We start from the raw sequence: 15,560 nt of genomic DNA on the forward strand, positions 1-15,560 counted from the left end.
TCAGGTGATAGCAACACACGGTAACTGCTCATCCAAAATTTTGTGCTGTATGCTAACTAGCTTTATTTTAAAATTGCATATTTTTTTAACTTAATTTGCTGGAATGATGTTTTGTTTAAAATTAAGTATCACTATTAAATGCAACTGTTTTGACAGAACTAGTATTGCCAACCCTTTCCACAATGAGAAGTCTCTAACATTTAATTACAACTTCTGAATTTTTTCAGATAGTTGTACTGCAAAATTAGAATTTATATTTTATTTGCTATATTTTGCTTTAGGTATCTCACTATAAAAGCTTTGCCTGCTGTTATCGGAAAAGGATAGCATAATTTTTCCATTTACCTTTAATTGAAGCCTTTAAAAAGCCTAAAAAATATGGATTTTTTTCAAACCAGAAACCCTACATGCAATGTCGGGTTGTCATGCAAAAACGTTGTTGCACTCATCACCTGCTGGCAACATTGCTATGTAAATGAAATGTCCTGATGTTAGTAGCACAAAAGGAAAAACCTCAGTCCTGGTATTTTATTACAGGGTTGTGTCTTGTAACAGGGTTATGTCTTGAAATGTATAGGAAATGCATATCACCGTGTGTGTGAAAAGTGGACTGAAAAATTGTGTGTCTATTTTGTCTTCCTGAAAATTAAAGGAATCTTATTTGCCAGTCTGAAGTGAAACACTCCAGTAAAAAGAGTATCTTGTGTTCCATTGTTAATACTGAATTAGATCTCAAGTCCTCAGAATAAAGCTTAAGGAACATGGAACGTGGAATAGGAATTTGAGGAAAGTCACACATTTTAAGAGACTTTTGTTGATTCTGCAGTTTGCATAGCAGTTACATTTTAATTAAGACAGCAGAACCATTCTGAAGCTTTTTTCAGTTGCAACAGGCATACAGATTTTTTCCTGCAAAATAGCAAGCTTTTCTTGGCTGTGATGTTATTGTCATACCAAATAACACTTTTTCAGTAAGTGCTTTAGCTTTAATGTGCATGGGGCTTTTCTGCAAGTGCGTGTAGTGAGAGCCATGCTCATAGTAATGTTGCATTTTAATTTAGACAAATGTAAAAATCAAAGATATATAGAATAGTGTTTTTAGTAAACAGGTTAGTATCTGAAAATATTCCCTAATGAATGTAAAGACATTTTTTTGTTTTTCTTTTTATAGATCTGTGCATTCATTTCACACTGTTGTTTAACCTGTAGTAATGTTGAAGACATAATAGATCTTTGTTCTCAGGCTATCATATTAGGTGGTTCTTTGTCTTGATACTAAAAAAAGTCGAAGTCGTTAGAATGATCTGCATGTTTTCTTGCTTAAAGCTGGTGGGTGTAAGTGACAGAATTTGACACTTCTCAATCATAAATGACTGTGTTCATCACTAGTAAGAATTTATAATTGGCTCTGAGTATAATTTTCTCCCTTAATCAGTTTGGCTGAGGAAGTTAAATATTTCCAAAATTGCAAAGAAGTTTGAAATAGACAAAATGGCCAAACACTGTTTAGACTGAGTTTTCAGTGCTTTGTCTAGTAAGGCTCTCAAAATTCCTTGTAGTGACTTCAATTTATCTTGAGACCTTGGATCATTTTTCATTGTTAGGACAAGGACTATGCCAGTCCATATAAACATTCTTTCATGTAATTGCCTTCAAAGGAATTGTTCTTACCTCACCTAAAATCGTCCTCCCAGTCCTTGTAAATTCAATCTTTCAATCAATCCCTCCAGGCTCTTTTGTATTTAATAGCAAGCCGTAAGGAATCAAAGAAATAATGTTTTCTCTTAATGTTTTGAAAATGAGTGCAGTATTCTAAGTCTTCTCTTTCAGCGTCTTGAAATTTTGTAGTAATTCTAGAACACCTGGTTTTGATAATGCATTTACATTGTTTAAATATGCATCATACTGTGGTGAACTTTTGATATTCTGGAGTTATGCTACTAATTTCAGTTAGGTATCTAACCCAAATTCTGTAGGTGATATTTGTTCTTGCTTTGCCAGTCAGGAGTGCAGGCCTGTTGGATCTGACCCAAGGGTGTTGCGTTTATGCAGTAGTCTTTCAGTCTTTCTGAGGCTTTTTCATCCTGCTACATAGCAACTACCCTGGAAAGAAAAAATATCAGTCATTTTAAAATACTAAGTTGTTGGCATAATGTAGGTGATTAAGCAGAGATGGAAGGAATTGAACTAAACAAAAAAACCCTTCACAATTATATAGAAATGAATAGTAATTGCTCACTTTGAAAATTCACTTCCAAAATGCCCAGAGGAATGATTTCAATTTATAAATTCAATGAATATACAGTAAATTTGAGCTGAAATCTATGAAGACAGGCAGAGGGAGTTGGGGTTGTTCAGCCTGGAGAAGAAGTCTCTGTGCAGACCTTACAGCAGCCTTCCAGAACCTAAAAGGGGTCTACAGGAAAGGTGGGGAGGGACGCTTTGTCAGGGGATTTATATAACATCTATAATGTTATATATAACATTATTAATTTATATAACATCTATATATTTATATAACATGTTTTAAATAACATCTTTGTAGTGATAGGGCAAGGGGTTATGGCTTTAACCTAAAAGAGGGAAAGTTTAGCTACTGGAGAGAAATTCTTCCTATAAAAAAGATGGAGAGCGACTTTTTACATGGGCAGATAGTTCTAGGACCTGGGCAAACTGTTTTAACCTAAAAGAGGGTAGATTTAGATTAGATATAAGGAAGAAATTCTTTACTCAGAGGGTGGTGAGGCACTGGAACAGGTTGCTCAGAGAAGCTGTGGATGGCTCATCCCTGGAGGTGTTCAAGGCCAGGCTGAATGGGTCCTTCAGATGGAAGAAATAAAAGGTTATTCTTTGTAGTGAGTGGAGGCTAAGACCTGAATTTTTGAATCTATGTCTCAAATGCTTCTGCTTCCCAGTACTAACTCCAATGTGTTCTGTTTCAGTTATGCAAAAGGAGACTTGGATATATCATACATCACTTCCAGAATTGCAGGTATGATTACTACGTCTCTCGATCATTTGATTGTTCTTAGAAGATCTCAAGGTGAAGTATTCACTTCTTTCTGTTTTCAGTGATGTCCTTTCCGGCTGAAGGTGTAGAGTCTGCCATCAAAAATAACATAGAAGATGTGAGGTTATGTCTGGACTCTAAACATCCTGGGCACTATGCTGTGTATAACCTTTCTCCAAGAACATACAGGCCTTCAAGATTCCACAATAGGGTATGTATAATTTTTGTGTATTTTTATAAAAGGTCTTTCAACAAAGTATCTTAGTGTATATCTTCAGCTTCCTGTTGTGGGATGTGTTAAAGTAGGCTGCTTAATCAAAAATATCACAAAATAAGAGTATAAGCATAAGGTTAGAGTAGCCTGTGTTCTGCTTGTTTTTGGTTCCTGTTCAAAGTTATAAATTAAGGCTAATCTGTAATCTTACTGACTCAAGCACATTTCTTAGGCTAGTGATATGTTAGAAGAAATGTATTCGTACCCTTTTTTATTTCAGATTTAAGTGAAGAACAGCAGTCTTACTAAAACCTCAGTCTCTTCTCATTCAGATCTTTTTTTTTTTTTCTTTCAAAAGTAGTACTGCTTTGGAGACTGATTTTAAATAACACTGATTGGACTTTCTCCTTGTCCCACTGCATACTGTTTGACTCCAGTGTGGCCCAGCCCTGGAGTGTTGCGTTTTTCAGAGATGACTACCTGACTGCTTGTTGCTACTGCATGAGATACTGGTATAATTTAGCTGAGCCTTCAGTAGCCTTCCTGGCTATTTCTCTGATGCTAAAACGAAGACACATCCCCAATTCAATAACACAGTAATGAGGGCAACTTGTTGGGTGTTGAAACTTTGGACTTCTGTCAGTGCTACTAAATATGCTTCAACTGTCCTGTAACTAGCTCAACAGTCTAAGTTACTGCTGTGTTTTGAGTTGTCTAGCACTGGCTATGTGCTAGACAACTATAGTACACCCTGTCTACATTGTGTGTAGTGATCGTGCCCCTTCCCCACAATACTGACTGCCCAGTGGGGAGTCTAAAAGCATTATGTGCTACATGAAATATGAAGTCCTTGTAGACATTATTCTGCAGAGCCACCCTTTAGCATTTCTTCGGTTATCTGAGTTTGCTTAAACGTCATCAGGCTGGGAAATATTTAATGTATGTTATCCAGTGTTTGTCACTTCCCTATTTGTATCCTTACTTTGTACTGTCTACAAGTTTAAATGTCACACCTGAAAAGCAGTTATGACCTCTTTGAGTGGAGGATTCTATTCAGGATCAAGATTTTTTGAATTTGGCTCAGTATGAGGTTTAGTTAAAGACTGTTAAACAGTCTTTGAGCAGGTGCTTCAAACAAAAACTTCAGGAATGCATTTTAGCACTAAGATCCTTGAGAAGTCCACCGAGGCTGATGTATTTAAGTGAACTCATTTATTCCTTGTTCTGCTAAATCTATCAGTCTTACCTAGACACTGATATTCCTGATGTATTAATGCTGTGAGTGGCAGTATGTATGCAGTTAAATCTTCCAGTGGCCTGAAGATTTTCTGGTATACATCTGTCTTAGTGACATCGATTTTGTTGTATGATCTTTGTTTTGCTGTATCTGGAAAGAAATAATATCTTGTATCTTGTCATAACACTATGTGTTCCTGCCCACTTCATTGGCTAGGAGTGTTAAAGTTCTATAAAAAGAAGCAAACAAAAAAGCAAAAAATTGTATTCTGTAAAAACAGATATTTTACTTGAGAAAAACCTTGTATGAAGAAAAACTCATCATGGGAAAATTTTCCCTGTCCATCCTTGAAATCCAGATATACAATGAGTAATGCTTCCTGACTTTTTTAACTTCGTTAGTCAGTGCTGGGCTAGAGCAGTCAAGTAAGAAGCTAAAGAAGCTTAAGCTTCTCTAGTGCCACAAACGATGATTCTGGCAAGCCTTAAACCCTTAAACTTGATCAAAATAGAACAGCATCTAAAACATTTATGAAATGATACTTTCATGGTTTCCTGTGTACTATGTCTAAATCCTTTAAAAAAAAAAAAAAAAAAAGCCTTGATTAAAGTTAATGGTAGCTTTGAAATCCTCTCTGCTAACTTTGAGTTGTGTTTGGAACAGGTTGCTTCGAGAGGTTGTACACTCAGTCTCTGGAGATTTCTAAGACCTGCCAGTATAAAGCTCTCAGCAAGTCAGTCTGACCTTACCACTGACTCTGCTTTGAGCTGTTGGAGCCTCAGGAGATCTCTATTTCACTGCAATCTGAATTTTTCTTTGATTCCATCTTATAAAAGGAGGTTGTGGGTCTTCAAAGGTGTCAGCAACACAACATGTTGGCAATTTCAATTTTGATAATGACCGGAACATATTGAGCTTCAAACACAGCCAAATGGAAAGTGGGCAATGTTGTGTGGTTTCCATTTCATGGCAAAACTAGAGTCTGAGCAGAAAGTAAACTTTAAGTCAAAAAAAGTAATTTCTCTAACTTTTAGAATATGTATTTTCCACTTTATTTTCTGGTTTATAGCTGTAATGCTGCTGTATGATTCTTTCAGTGATAGTGTAATATTTGAGATGTACTGACGCCCATGTTGAAATCTGTGGTGAGCAAGAATATAAAGGGCTGCTTGCTTTAGCTTTATTTGGTCTGTGGTGACTTTGCAAAACTTTTCACCAACAAAAGAATGTTAAATCTCTAGCAAAGCGAGGTTTTCTGAAACAGCCAACTTTTTAGCTTTTCACTGTACTCTAGTATTTTAATTTATAGAAGACATCATATGTCAGATTATCTCTTGTAGCCTTTTTTCCTGAGCTTGGCATCTCATTGAGAACTTCTTGTGATAGTTCAGGTAATTAATCTGAGTAACCTTTGAGCTCTTCTGTTTGAGAAGACGCGTGGCTGATAGTAAACTTGGTCTTTCACCTTCATTTTCAGTCCTGTCTAAAAAGGAAAAGGTTGCTTTGTAAGTTGTTCACTTGGTCCTGATAGAGCCTTTGCTCTCTGAGTTGCAGGTTCTCACGGATCAGGCTTCTCATGTACTGCGTTCTTCTGTGGTTGGACTCGATGATCTTGAGGTCTCTTCCAACCTACAAATTCAATGATTCTGTAATACAGAGGCTGAGCAGTGAAGCAATTATTTGGCAGTCTTTTGTAAAACTAATTGCAGAAGGAGTATGACTGAACTGCTGAGGCTCTTTGAGTAAAGGACAGAAGTAAAAACATACTGAATCTAACATTTTCCTTAAAAATGTGCACTACTCAGGTTGAAAGCTTTTACAATCTGAAATTTTCTCAGAGGAAAAAAATCTTATGTTGTTGATACTTCAGCCCTCTGGTCTGTTCCAGTCTGCTGTCTTTGATCCTATAACATGATGCTTGTAGTGTGCAATACTGTTTCTGGGAGGGGCACTTTGCTTAATTTCTGCACAGAGATGGCATTCAAGTGCAAAATTTCATTTTATACACATAGTTTATGCTGTGCAAATATGTGACTGTCATGTTGTTTGTCACTTTGGCTGGATCTCTCATTTCAGGTTTCTGAATGTGGCTGGCCAGCAAGGCGAGCACCAAATCTTCAGAATCTCTACAGTATATGCAAGAACATGCATTTATGGCTGAAACAAGATCAGAAAAACGTTTGCATTGTGCACTGTCTTGTAAGTAATCGGTTTGTCTCAAGTGTTTTGCTCAATCCAACTTTAGGTATTAAGTATTAAGTAGGTATTAGGTATTAAGGATGCTAGTATCACACAGTTCATGAATATTCCTGATTTTCCACACTGTAGGGCCTGGAGTGAATTCCATCCTGCTATGTATTAATAAATTTATGGAAATAATTTTCTTTTTAGGCAGTTAGTGGGATGATGTAGCTCTTCCTTGCTGTTCTGGTTGCAGTTGGGATAGAGTTAATTTCCTTCCTAGTAGCAGTTATGGTGCTGTGTTTTGGATTTAGGATGAGAATAAAGTTGATAACGCACCAATGTTTTAATTGTTGCAGAGCAGTGCTTACACTAAGCCAAGGACGTTTCAGCTTCTTGCTCTGTCTTGCCAGCGGGCAGGCTGGGGGTGCAGCTGGGAGGGGACAGACCCAGGACAGCTGACTCCAACTGGCCAAAGGGATGTGCCATGCCACCTGATGTCATGCTGGACAATATATAGGGGTGGCTGGCTGGTGTGGGGGGTACTGGCTGCTGGGGGATTGACTGAACAATGGCCTACAGGTGGTGAGCAATTGCAATTGCGCATCGCTTTTGCACAAATTATTATTAGTAGTACTATTATCATTATTTTCCTTTCTTTTCTGTCCTAAGAAACTTTTTCTATCTCAGCCCACCGGCTTCTTTTTCTTCTGTTTCTCTTCCATATCCCAGAAGGGGAGGAGGGAGGGGGAGCGAACGGCTGTGGGGTGCTTATCTGCCGGCCGGGTTAAACCGCAACACTTGCATGTAATATAGAAGGCATTATATAGGAGGGATTAAGACAAAGTAGCCTTTGGGAGCAAAAAATGTTTTCTGCTGCCTTAGTGTTTGCTTTATTTTCTCACTCTACTATTTTGATGGAGCACTCTTACTTTGTAAGTAGCGGCTGGGTGTATTCTGCTTTTCGCACTACTGTCTACTTGGAAATGTAATTATCTGAAGGATTGCAGAAACCGACTGTGGGACTTCGGTGGATCCTGCTTTTGCGGGCAGCCTATTGCCTTGTAAATTCCAGTGTTATTTAATGTGTCGCTAACTTTGATATAGCCCTCAAAAAAGCAAGTGAACTGATAAAAAGCAACCTCTCGTGTCAAATGTGGGAGATGACTGTTAAAGCAATTCGAAGGAGGAACACTTCCTTTTTCCCCATTTCTACACATACATGCCGAATGACTATGGAAAAATCTATGCTTGCTGATAAAACAAACAACAGGACCTCAGGCTTTTATTGCTTTTTTTTTTTTTTTTTTCTGTCAGCTGTTACCTTCTAACTTCTGAATATTCAGTATTCTGTTTTGTAGGGAGGAATATAGGCTGTGTGTAGCAGTAGCTCCTGCAGATGGATTCATTTTTTTTTCTTTCCCTTCTCTTAGTTCAATGACAAGTATTAATCTCAGTTTTAGTCGAACAGCTATAGAACGTAGTATGGCTCAGTTCTTAGAACTGCTTCTATAGCAGAAGCCCATGGTTATTGACCTAAAACAGCACCGAACTTGGTTAAGACCAGGAAACAGACATTAAAATAGATGTTAGTGATAGTAAGGTAATAAATATCAAACTGAATTTTAAACAGCAGTAAGCTAAAGCAGTAATTTATTCATGTTTGAGCAAGCAGATAGTCTATAGAATTGTTTGTATTATGTGAAAAATCAAATGATCACACCAGAACTAGGGCTTTTTAATGCAGAACACACAGGTAGTATGTTCTTCGGTAACTTCTGTAATGCTTTTTCCTTTAGGTTTAATAACAAATTTACAATTTTCTTGTAGGATGGAAGAGCCGCATCTGCCGTTGTAGTTTGTTCTTTCCTGTGTTTTTGTCGTCTCTTCACGACTGCTGAAGCTGCAGTTTATATGTTCAGTATGAAAAGATGTCCTCCTGGTATTTGGCCTTCTCATAAAAGGTATGCTATTGGTCTGTTTGTAGGGTACTATTGAAGCAAGTATTTGTGCAATTGTGAATATGCAACTATTTTTACAGGGTCCTTTTTACGATAAATTATTTCAACAGTGTCTGTGTTAAAACAACAAAATACTTGGAAAAACAAATGTATTGTAAGTAGATAAAGTAGTTCTGTGAGTAGTTTGAGACCTTAATTACTAACGGTGTTATCACAACTGAATCAAATATGATATGTATGTAGTGAAGCAGTGTTAGGAGTGAAAACAAGGGTATGCAGTGCTTTCGAATGCTGTCTTTAGCATAAAATCCTCTTCCACATGTAGATGACGTTATATTCCACATGCACCAGCTTACTACATGGTAAGTTTTAGTGTGTCAGACCACAGCAAGTTCTGTTGGAAAGAGTAATAATTTCTTTTTCAGATAAAAATGCCTTCTGTTTTTTAAAGGAGTGCATGCAGAGGACTTTGGAATATTTGTCAGAATGTATGAAACTAGGTATTTGAATTAATTTGATAGATCTTTATGGTGGTTTTACCATGCTGGGCAGCTAAACCCCACAACCGCTCTCTCACTCCCCCTCTTTTAGATGAGGAGGGGGAGAAGTAAAGCAAAGAACAACTCACGGGTTGAGATAAGGATAATTTAATTGAAGGGAAATAATAATAATAATTAAATAAAGATTATTATGAACTAAACAATTTAACTAAAGGGAAATAAAAAGGGAAAGGGGAAAAGGGAGGGGGAAAGGGAAAAATAAAAAGAAGGGAGGAAAACAAACAAACAAAATAAATGAAGGCTATATGGAAGTGCAGAGGAAAGAAATTACTCTCTGCTTCCCACGAATGAGCGATGATTGACCACGTCCTTGAAGCAAGGCCTCAACACACGTAGCCGGTGTTCGAGAGGAGGACCGACGTTTTCAACACAAGAACCCACCCCTCCCCTCTTCTTCCTGTTTCCACCTTTTATTGCTGAGTGTGAGCCCATACAGCAGCACTGTATGGGCTGCTGCTGGGAAAGTTAACATTCCAGCCAGACCCAGTACAATCTTGTAACAATAAAGTCTCCAGAGCAAGTGACTGTGGTATTAAATGTTTTTCCTACAAAAAAAAAAAAAAAAAAAAGATTAAATTTAGAAAGGTGAGAAGTAAAGATTAGTGAAGAGTAACTGACAAATTATGAAGTTGTACAAATATATTCTAGGTATATTTAATGGGTCCTGTACAGGGTAGGTCATCAAAGAGGATAAACATAAAGGTAGCCTGATGTGTAAAGTGCTGTTAGGCAGCTTTGAGTTACAGCAGTACTGAATCTAGTTACTTTATTCCATTTTGTGTAAAATATCAGTGGACAGTTCTCTTAGTGGGGTGTTGTAGCTGAGGCCTTTGGGAAGAGCGGCTAGCTTGTTTTACAAGTGAGTAAAAGTAAAGCTATAGACCTGAGGCAGAGGCTAGCATTGTCTGTAAGGTGAAACAAAGGCACAGGTGATTTCATATGTGGTGCTGTATTGAATTGTCTGAACAGCATATTTTTCTGCTGTGGTGGAGCTATTAGATTTTCCTGCAGAAATTGTGTTGCTGTCCTTAGAAAGACCAGTTAAGTATCATAAGTATTTCCTCACATTTCTATTTTGTTCTCCTTTTGTCAAATTCTATCAAATTGAAAAATCTGTTTTCAGGAAGTGCTTTTACATGTTTCCAGTTCTATTACCACGTGTTATTGCTGGGTGGCTGGGTATTAACAAAAGTAACTTGTGTGCCCCTGTTCTTATGATTTCATTCTCTGATCTAACCTTTTGTTTTTAACAGATATATTGAATACATGTGTGACATGATGGCTGAAGAACCAATTATTCCTCACAGCAAGCCAATCCTTATTAGATCAATCATCATGACTCCAGTTCCTCTTTTCAGTAAGCAGCGTAACGGCTGCAGGCCTTTTTGTGAAGTATATGTTGGGGATGAAAGAGTAGCTACTACCTCCCAGGAATATGACAAAATGAAGTAAGTATAGGTTATGAAAACTGCACATTAAGTTTTCCTTTAACTTAAATAAGAAGTCTTTACTATGAGGAGAAAATATGATTTTGGGGCTGGTTGAGCAGAGAGCAGCTTAAATACGTGGAAAAGCTCCTCTATCCTATTTTAGTTGATCCTGAAAGGGAAATCATGGGGAAGAGACAAAGTGGTTAAAAAAGAGTTTGAAGGTGTCCGCACAGAAAGCGTGGATCACAGTGGAGTGGCATATTACACTGTGGGCTTTGGGAAACAAAGTTGAACAAGACCTTCTCTATACCACATGGAATAGCATGAAACTAGGAAGACTGATCTCTGCTGCACATGTAGTTGGGGTGGTGTACCAACACCACTAAGACTGAACTTTGTGATGCAGTTGTGCAGTAAGCATCCACCAGCTGCCATAGCTGTAAGGAAAGCGCTTAATTCTGGTATATCCAGGGTAACTCTGGTGCCTGCTGATGTAATGCAATGTTGCAGCTATAAATCATACTAGCAATGCTATCTGGCAGTCAGTCACAAATGGAGGTAAGGTAAGAATGCCCAAGTCCTTCCAGCTTTCTTAAAAACCCAAGCCCAGTAAAAATTTGTTATGAACTTGGAGAGGGAGCAACAGAAACAGCTATGGAGTGTTAAAATATCTTCCTTTTTTTTTTTTGGACTACTGTATCTCAGTGGGGATCCTAACTTATTGGTTACCAGTATTGTGTAACAGTGTAGCTACAGTTTCTTTTCACCTTTCTTTGGAATAGCTTTCATAATTCCCAGTCTGTTGGCCACTGTTCTAATTGTGCTCTTGCATTTTTACAGCAGTTCCTAAGAAGCATATTTCTCATATATTTGATTTGAGAGTTATGAGTCTAAATGTATCTGTAGCTCTGTTTTGGGCAACTCCTGCTTGTCAACTACTTGCTTTTGACAAAGCAAGTGACAAGAGCAATTTTTAAGTTTTAATCACTTAGAGTGCATTCCTTCATTCGTAGTTAAGAATTTACGGTGGTATTTCATGGGTTGATATTGAAGGGCTTGGGGAAAGAAAACTAAGCATAAGGAAATAATCCAGCTTCAGAAAAATATAGTGCAAATGTGGATATGCTTTTTCTTCAGGGAATTCAAAATTGAAGATGGGAAAGCTGTAATTCCACTAGGTATAACAGTACAAGGAGATGTTCTCATTGTGATCTATCATGCCCGCTCAACACTAGGAGGCCGACTGCAAGCTAAGGTAATAATAAATTTAACAACCTGCATGAATGGCTTCCTTCTAGGTATAGTTTCTATTGTAATTGTATTTGGAATCTCATTAAGTACGTGAGTTTATTTAGTGTTCTGTGTTCAAATAAATGTTTGTGTTCATGCACTTGGGAATCCAGTTCCTTCAGGCCTGGTAAGTGTCCATTTTCTTCATGCTCTACATGGAGATGCTTTGGTAAGCATTTCTGGAAGTTACTCCTATAGTGATAGTAACTAGCTAAAGGCTCTCCGCACAAATATAACTTTTCAGTTTATTTGGTCTCATCTATTAAGTTGCACAATAGGCCAAAACTTCTTAGTTCAGTATAAGTAAACCAAAATGAACAGAAAAATGCCACTTAGTGCAAAAGTGGTATTCCAGGGACTGACTGCACTAAACAGTCTCAAATAAAATAATAAAAAAAATGCATGTGGTGTTGTACCTTGTTTCTAAGCAAGTTTGAGTGTTGTAGCTAATTTTATGACTGGTCTTTTTTTTTTTCTCCCAGAGATAGTGCACATTTCATTTTTAATTCAAAAAAAAAAAAAAAAGAAAAAGCAAACAGTCATGTACTAGAATCACAAGTTTGCCAAGTCTGTCTCCAAATTCCTATAAATGAATTTTGGGTCCCCCTCTTGTGGTGTGACCAAATTAAACCCAGAGGTCTATGTAAATAAACCTGGAGGTCTATGTAAAAGATGGGATGACACAGCAAAGTTTAGATAACTTACAGTATTGTGAAAATTGATCCAGAGGTTCTTCAGACAGTACTGCAGATTCCAGACACTTGCAGCAAAAATACATACTCATACATTTCTGCTATTACTGAAATAGATGTTCTCCCTACATTTTTTACTTTGCATAGAAAGTTGAGTATGAAATTGTATGTTGCAGAGATCCAAGACTGAGAAATATTTGGCCAAAGGTAATGTGTTCTCCTTGTGCAATCTCAGTGTCAGTTTCACTGATTGTAAGGTTAATGCCTGGTTTCTCTGGTATTTAACCATTAACCGAGAGAGATTAGAATTTTCTCGTCTGTCTGCTGTAACACATGGTATATCAACAGTGTATGTAATGATACTGGTTTTGTGCTTTAATGGAACAATATTCATTGTCTTCGTAGTTCTACATGCTGTAAAATGCTCCCTGAAGCTCTCTGCAGAACTCTACTAAGATCAGCCATTGCATTTCAATTTTGCTGTTGAGTGCTTAGAGCTGTGTGTTGTGAATGTCTTCCATTTGTTTACAGTTGATTTGAGAGAGGATTTAGTCTAGGAAATGTCTTGCATAACGAGGGATTAAAACTTATCTGATAGTGTTTCAGGTTTTCATACGTAGTTCAGGATAGGGCTGGATGGATGAGAGAAACTGCCTCTTAATTCTTTTCCTGGTGTGTGTCACTAAGCTGCCTTGACCAAAAGTTCCTAACAATCAGTGGTGGGCAGAACTTTTGAAGTGAAATTTAACATGGGGAGTGAGATATCTGCTCAGGTAAGTGTCAAGTGGTCCACCTACTGGGAAGAACTTTTGCATCATTGTGTCGTCATGGTTCTCATCTGTCAGGATTTGTAACTTCATGTCTGTGACACTAGCAAAGTGTAAATAAAGTTTTGGCTGTAAGAGGTGTTAGTAGGGGAATCTTGAAATCAGATGCACATAACAATGGGAAAATGTGGAAGATGCTGGAAAACATGGATACCGAGTGTGAGTATAAAAAGGGAATTTCAGGCAAAGCTGATTTTTATATCTTTTTGTAATCCACAATGTGTTTAGCAGAAGGAAGTTTACAAGATAACTCAAGCACATCAGAGCTGTACATGTATTAAGATGTATTTAAAGAGGTTGTGCACTAGAACTGGGTTATACAAAGCTTACAGACTTCGTAATGCAGCATTCGGACACATTGGCCAGAAAAGAAAGACCAAGGAGGGCTTACTCTGATGGATGAGAAGGGAGAGCTGGTAACCACGGACATGGAGAAGGCTGAGGTACTTGGGAAGTTTTCCCTCAGTCTTCACTGACAGTAAGCCTTCCCATGTCTCTTGATTCCCTGAACCTTGTAGATAGAGGCTGGGGGAGCAAAGTCCCTCCCTCTGTAAGCGAAGAGCAGGTTGGAGACCCCCCTGATGAAACTGGACAGGTACAGCAGGTCTGTGGGGCCCGATGCCATGCACCCCAGGGTCCCAAAGGAACTGCCTGATGGAGCTGCTAAGCCTCTCTCCATTGTATTTGGGAAGTCCTGGCAGTCAGGTGAAGTCCTGGGTGACTGGAAAAAGGGAAACGCCACTCCCATTTTTAACAAGAGCAGAAAGGAGCACCTGGGGGAACTACAGACCTGTGAGCCTGGCAAGACAGTGACTTCTGTGCCTGGTAAGATCATGGAACAGATCCTCCTGGAAGCAATGTCAAGGCATGTGCAGGACAAGGAGGTGATCTAAGACAGCCAGCATGGCTTCACCAAGGAAATATCATGCCTTTGAGAAAAACTCACTGAGAGCAGACCTGTGGAGAAGGACTTGAGGGTTCTGGTGGGTGAAAAGCTCACCGTGAGCCAGCAGTGTGCACTTGCAGCCCAGAAGGCCAGCTGCATCCTCGGCTGCATCATCGGAGGAATGGACAGGAGGCTGACAAGGGAGGTGATTGTACTCCTCTGCTCTGCCCTCATGAGGCCCCACCTGGAGTGCTGCATCCAGGTCTGGGACCTCCAGCACAAAAAGGACATGGACCTGCTAGAGTGGGTCTGGAGGAGGGCCACAAGGATGATCAGAGGGCTGAAGCACCTCTCCTTTGAAGATGGGCTGAGGGAGTTAGGGCTGTTCAGGCTGGAGAAGAAAAGGCTCTGGGACACCTCCTTGTGGCCTTTCAGTACTTAAAGGGGTTTTACAAAAAAGAGGGAGAGCAACTTTTTACTTGGGCAGATAGTCACAGGACCAGGCAGAACTAAACTAAAGGAGGGTATATTTAGATTAAGTCTTAGGAAAGTAATTCTTTATTCTGAGAGTGGTGAGGCCCTGGCACAGGCTGCCCAGAGACGCTGTGGATGCCCCATCCCTGGAGGTGTCCAAGGTCAGGTTGGATGACCTGATGACCTGATGTTGGATGACCTGGGCAGCCTGATCCAGTTGGTGGCAACCCCACCCACAGCATAGGGGTTGCAACAACATGATCTCTAATGTCCCTTCCAACCTGAGCCGTTCTGTGATTATAGGAAAAGCTGTCAGAGTTGTCTTATTAGACTGTGTTTGTATCACTTGCATTATAAGGACAGGCATGAATATTCTACATGTGCTGTAATTAAAGCCAGGGAGCAAATATAGTGTGGGTTTATCAGTTTGCTGTATTTTGGATTTGTCTAAGATGAGGAGCTATATGGATCTCTTATGGTAGCGTTTTCTTGATTCTTGTTTGCTGACCAAGCAGGGGGGAAGTATCTTTTGTGTAAGTGGAAGAAACAGTGGGGGTAAGTTGAATGGTTGTAATATGTTTGGAAAAACAGCCTTCAATATGTTACTTTTACAGCTGTACTGAATGGACTCCTATGATGGGTTCCTATTTCTAGATTAGTGCATTGCATGATGAGTTTTTTTCTGAATATATTATGCTGAAAAGTGTTACAAAGGTCATGACATTTAAGCCTTTACAACAGGGTCTGGAAATATTTGACAGACTTCAATAATCTGAGGCTAGTACTGAGAGTAGTATC

At 38.7% G+C, this 15,560-nt stretch overlaps 1 protein-coding gene across 2 annotated transcripts in view; it reads left to right on the top strand.

Annotated features, from left to right (window-relative positions):
* GAK (cyclin G associated kinase) overlaps positions 1 to 15,560 on the top strand; it is a 64,107-nt gene that overhangs the window by 21,025 nt on the left and 27,522 nt on the right. For both annotated transcript variants that reach the window (XM_084305334.1, XM_084305335.1), the window contains exons 11-16: positions 2,943 to 2,992; positions 3,073 to 3,221; positions 6,538 to 6,660; positions 8,473 to 8,606; positions 10,417 to 10,611; positions 11,731 to 11,848. In XM_084305334.1, the coding sequence (XP_084161460.1) occupies positions 2,943 to 2,992; positions 3,073 to 3,221; positions 6,538 to 6,660; positions 8,473 to 8,606; positions 10,417 to 10,611; positions 11,731 to 11,848 (769 nt within the window). The remainder of the gene's footprint in view (positions 1 to 2,942; positions 2,993 to 3,072; positions 3,222 to 6,537; positions 6,661 to 8,472; positions 8,607 to 10,416; positions 10,612 to 11,730; positions 11,849 to 15,560) is intronic.

This window comes from Netta rufina, assembly GCF_964035555.1.
Source record: "Netta rufina genome assembly, chromosome: Z".
NCBI classification, from domain to species: domain Eukaryota; kingdom Metazoa; phylum Chordata; class Aves; order Anseriformes; family Anatidae; genus Netta; species Netta rufina.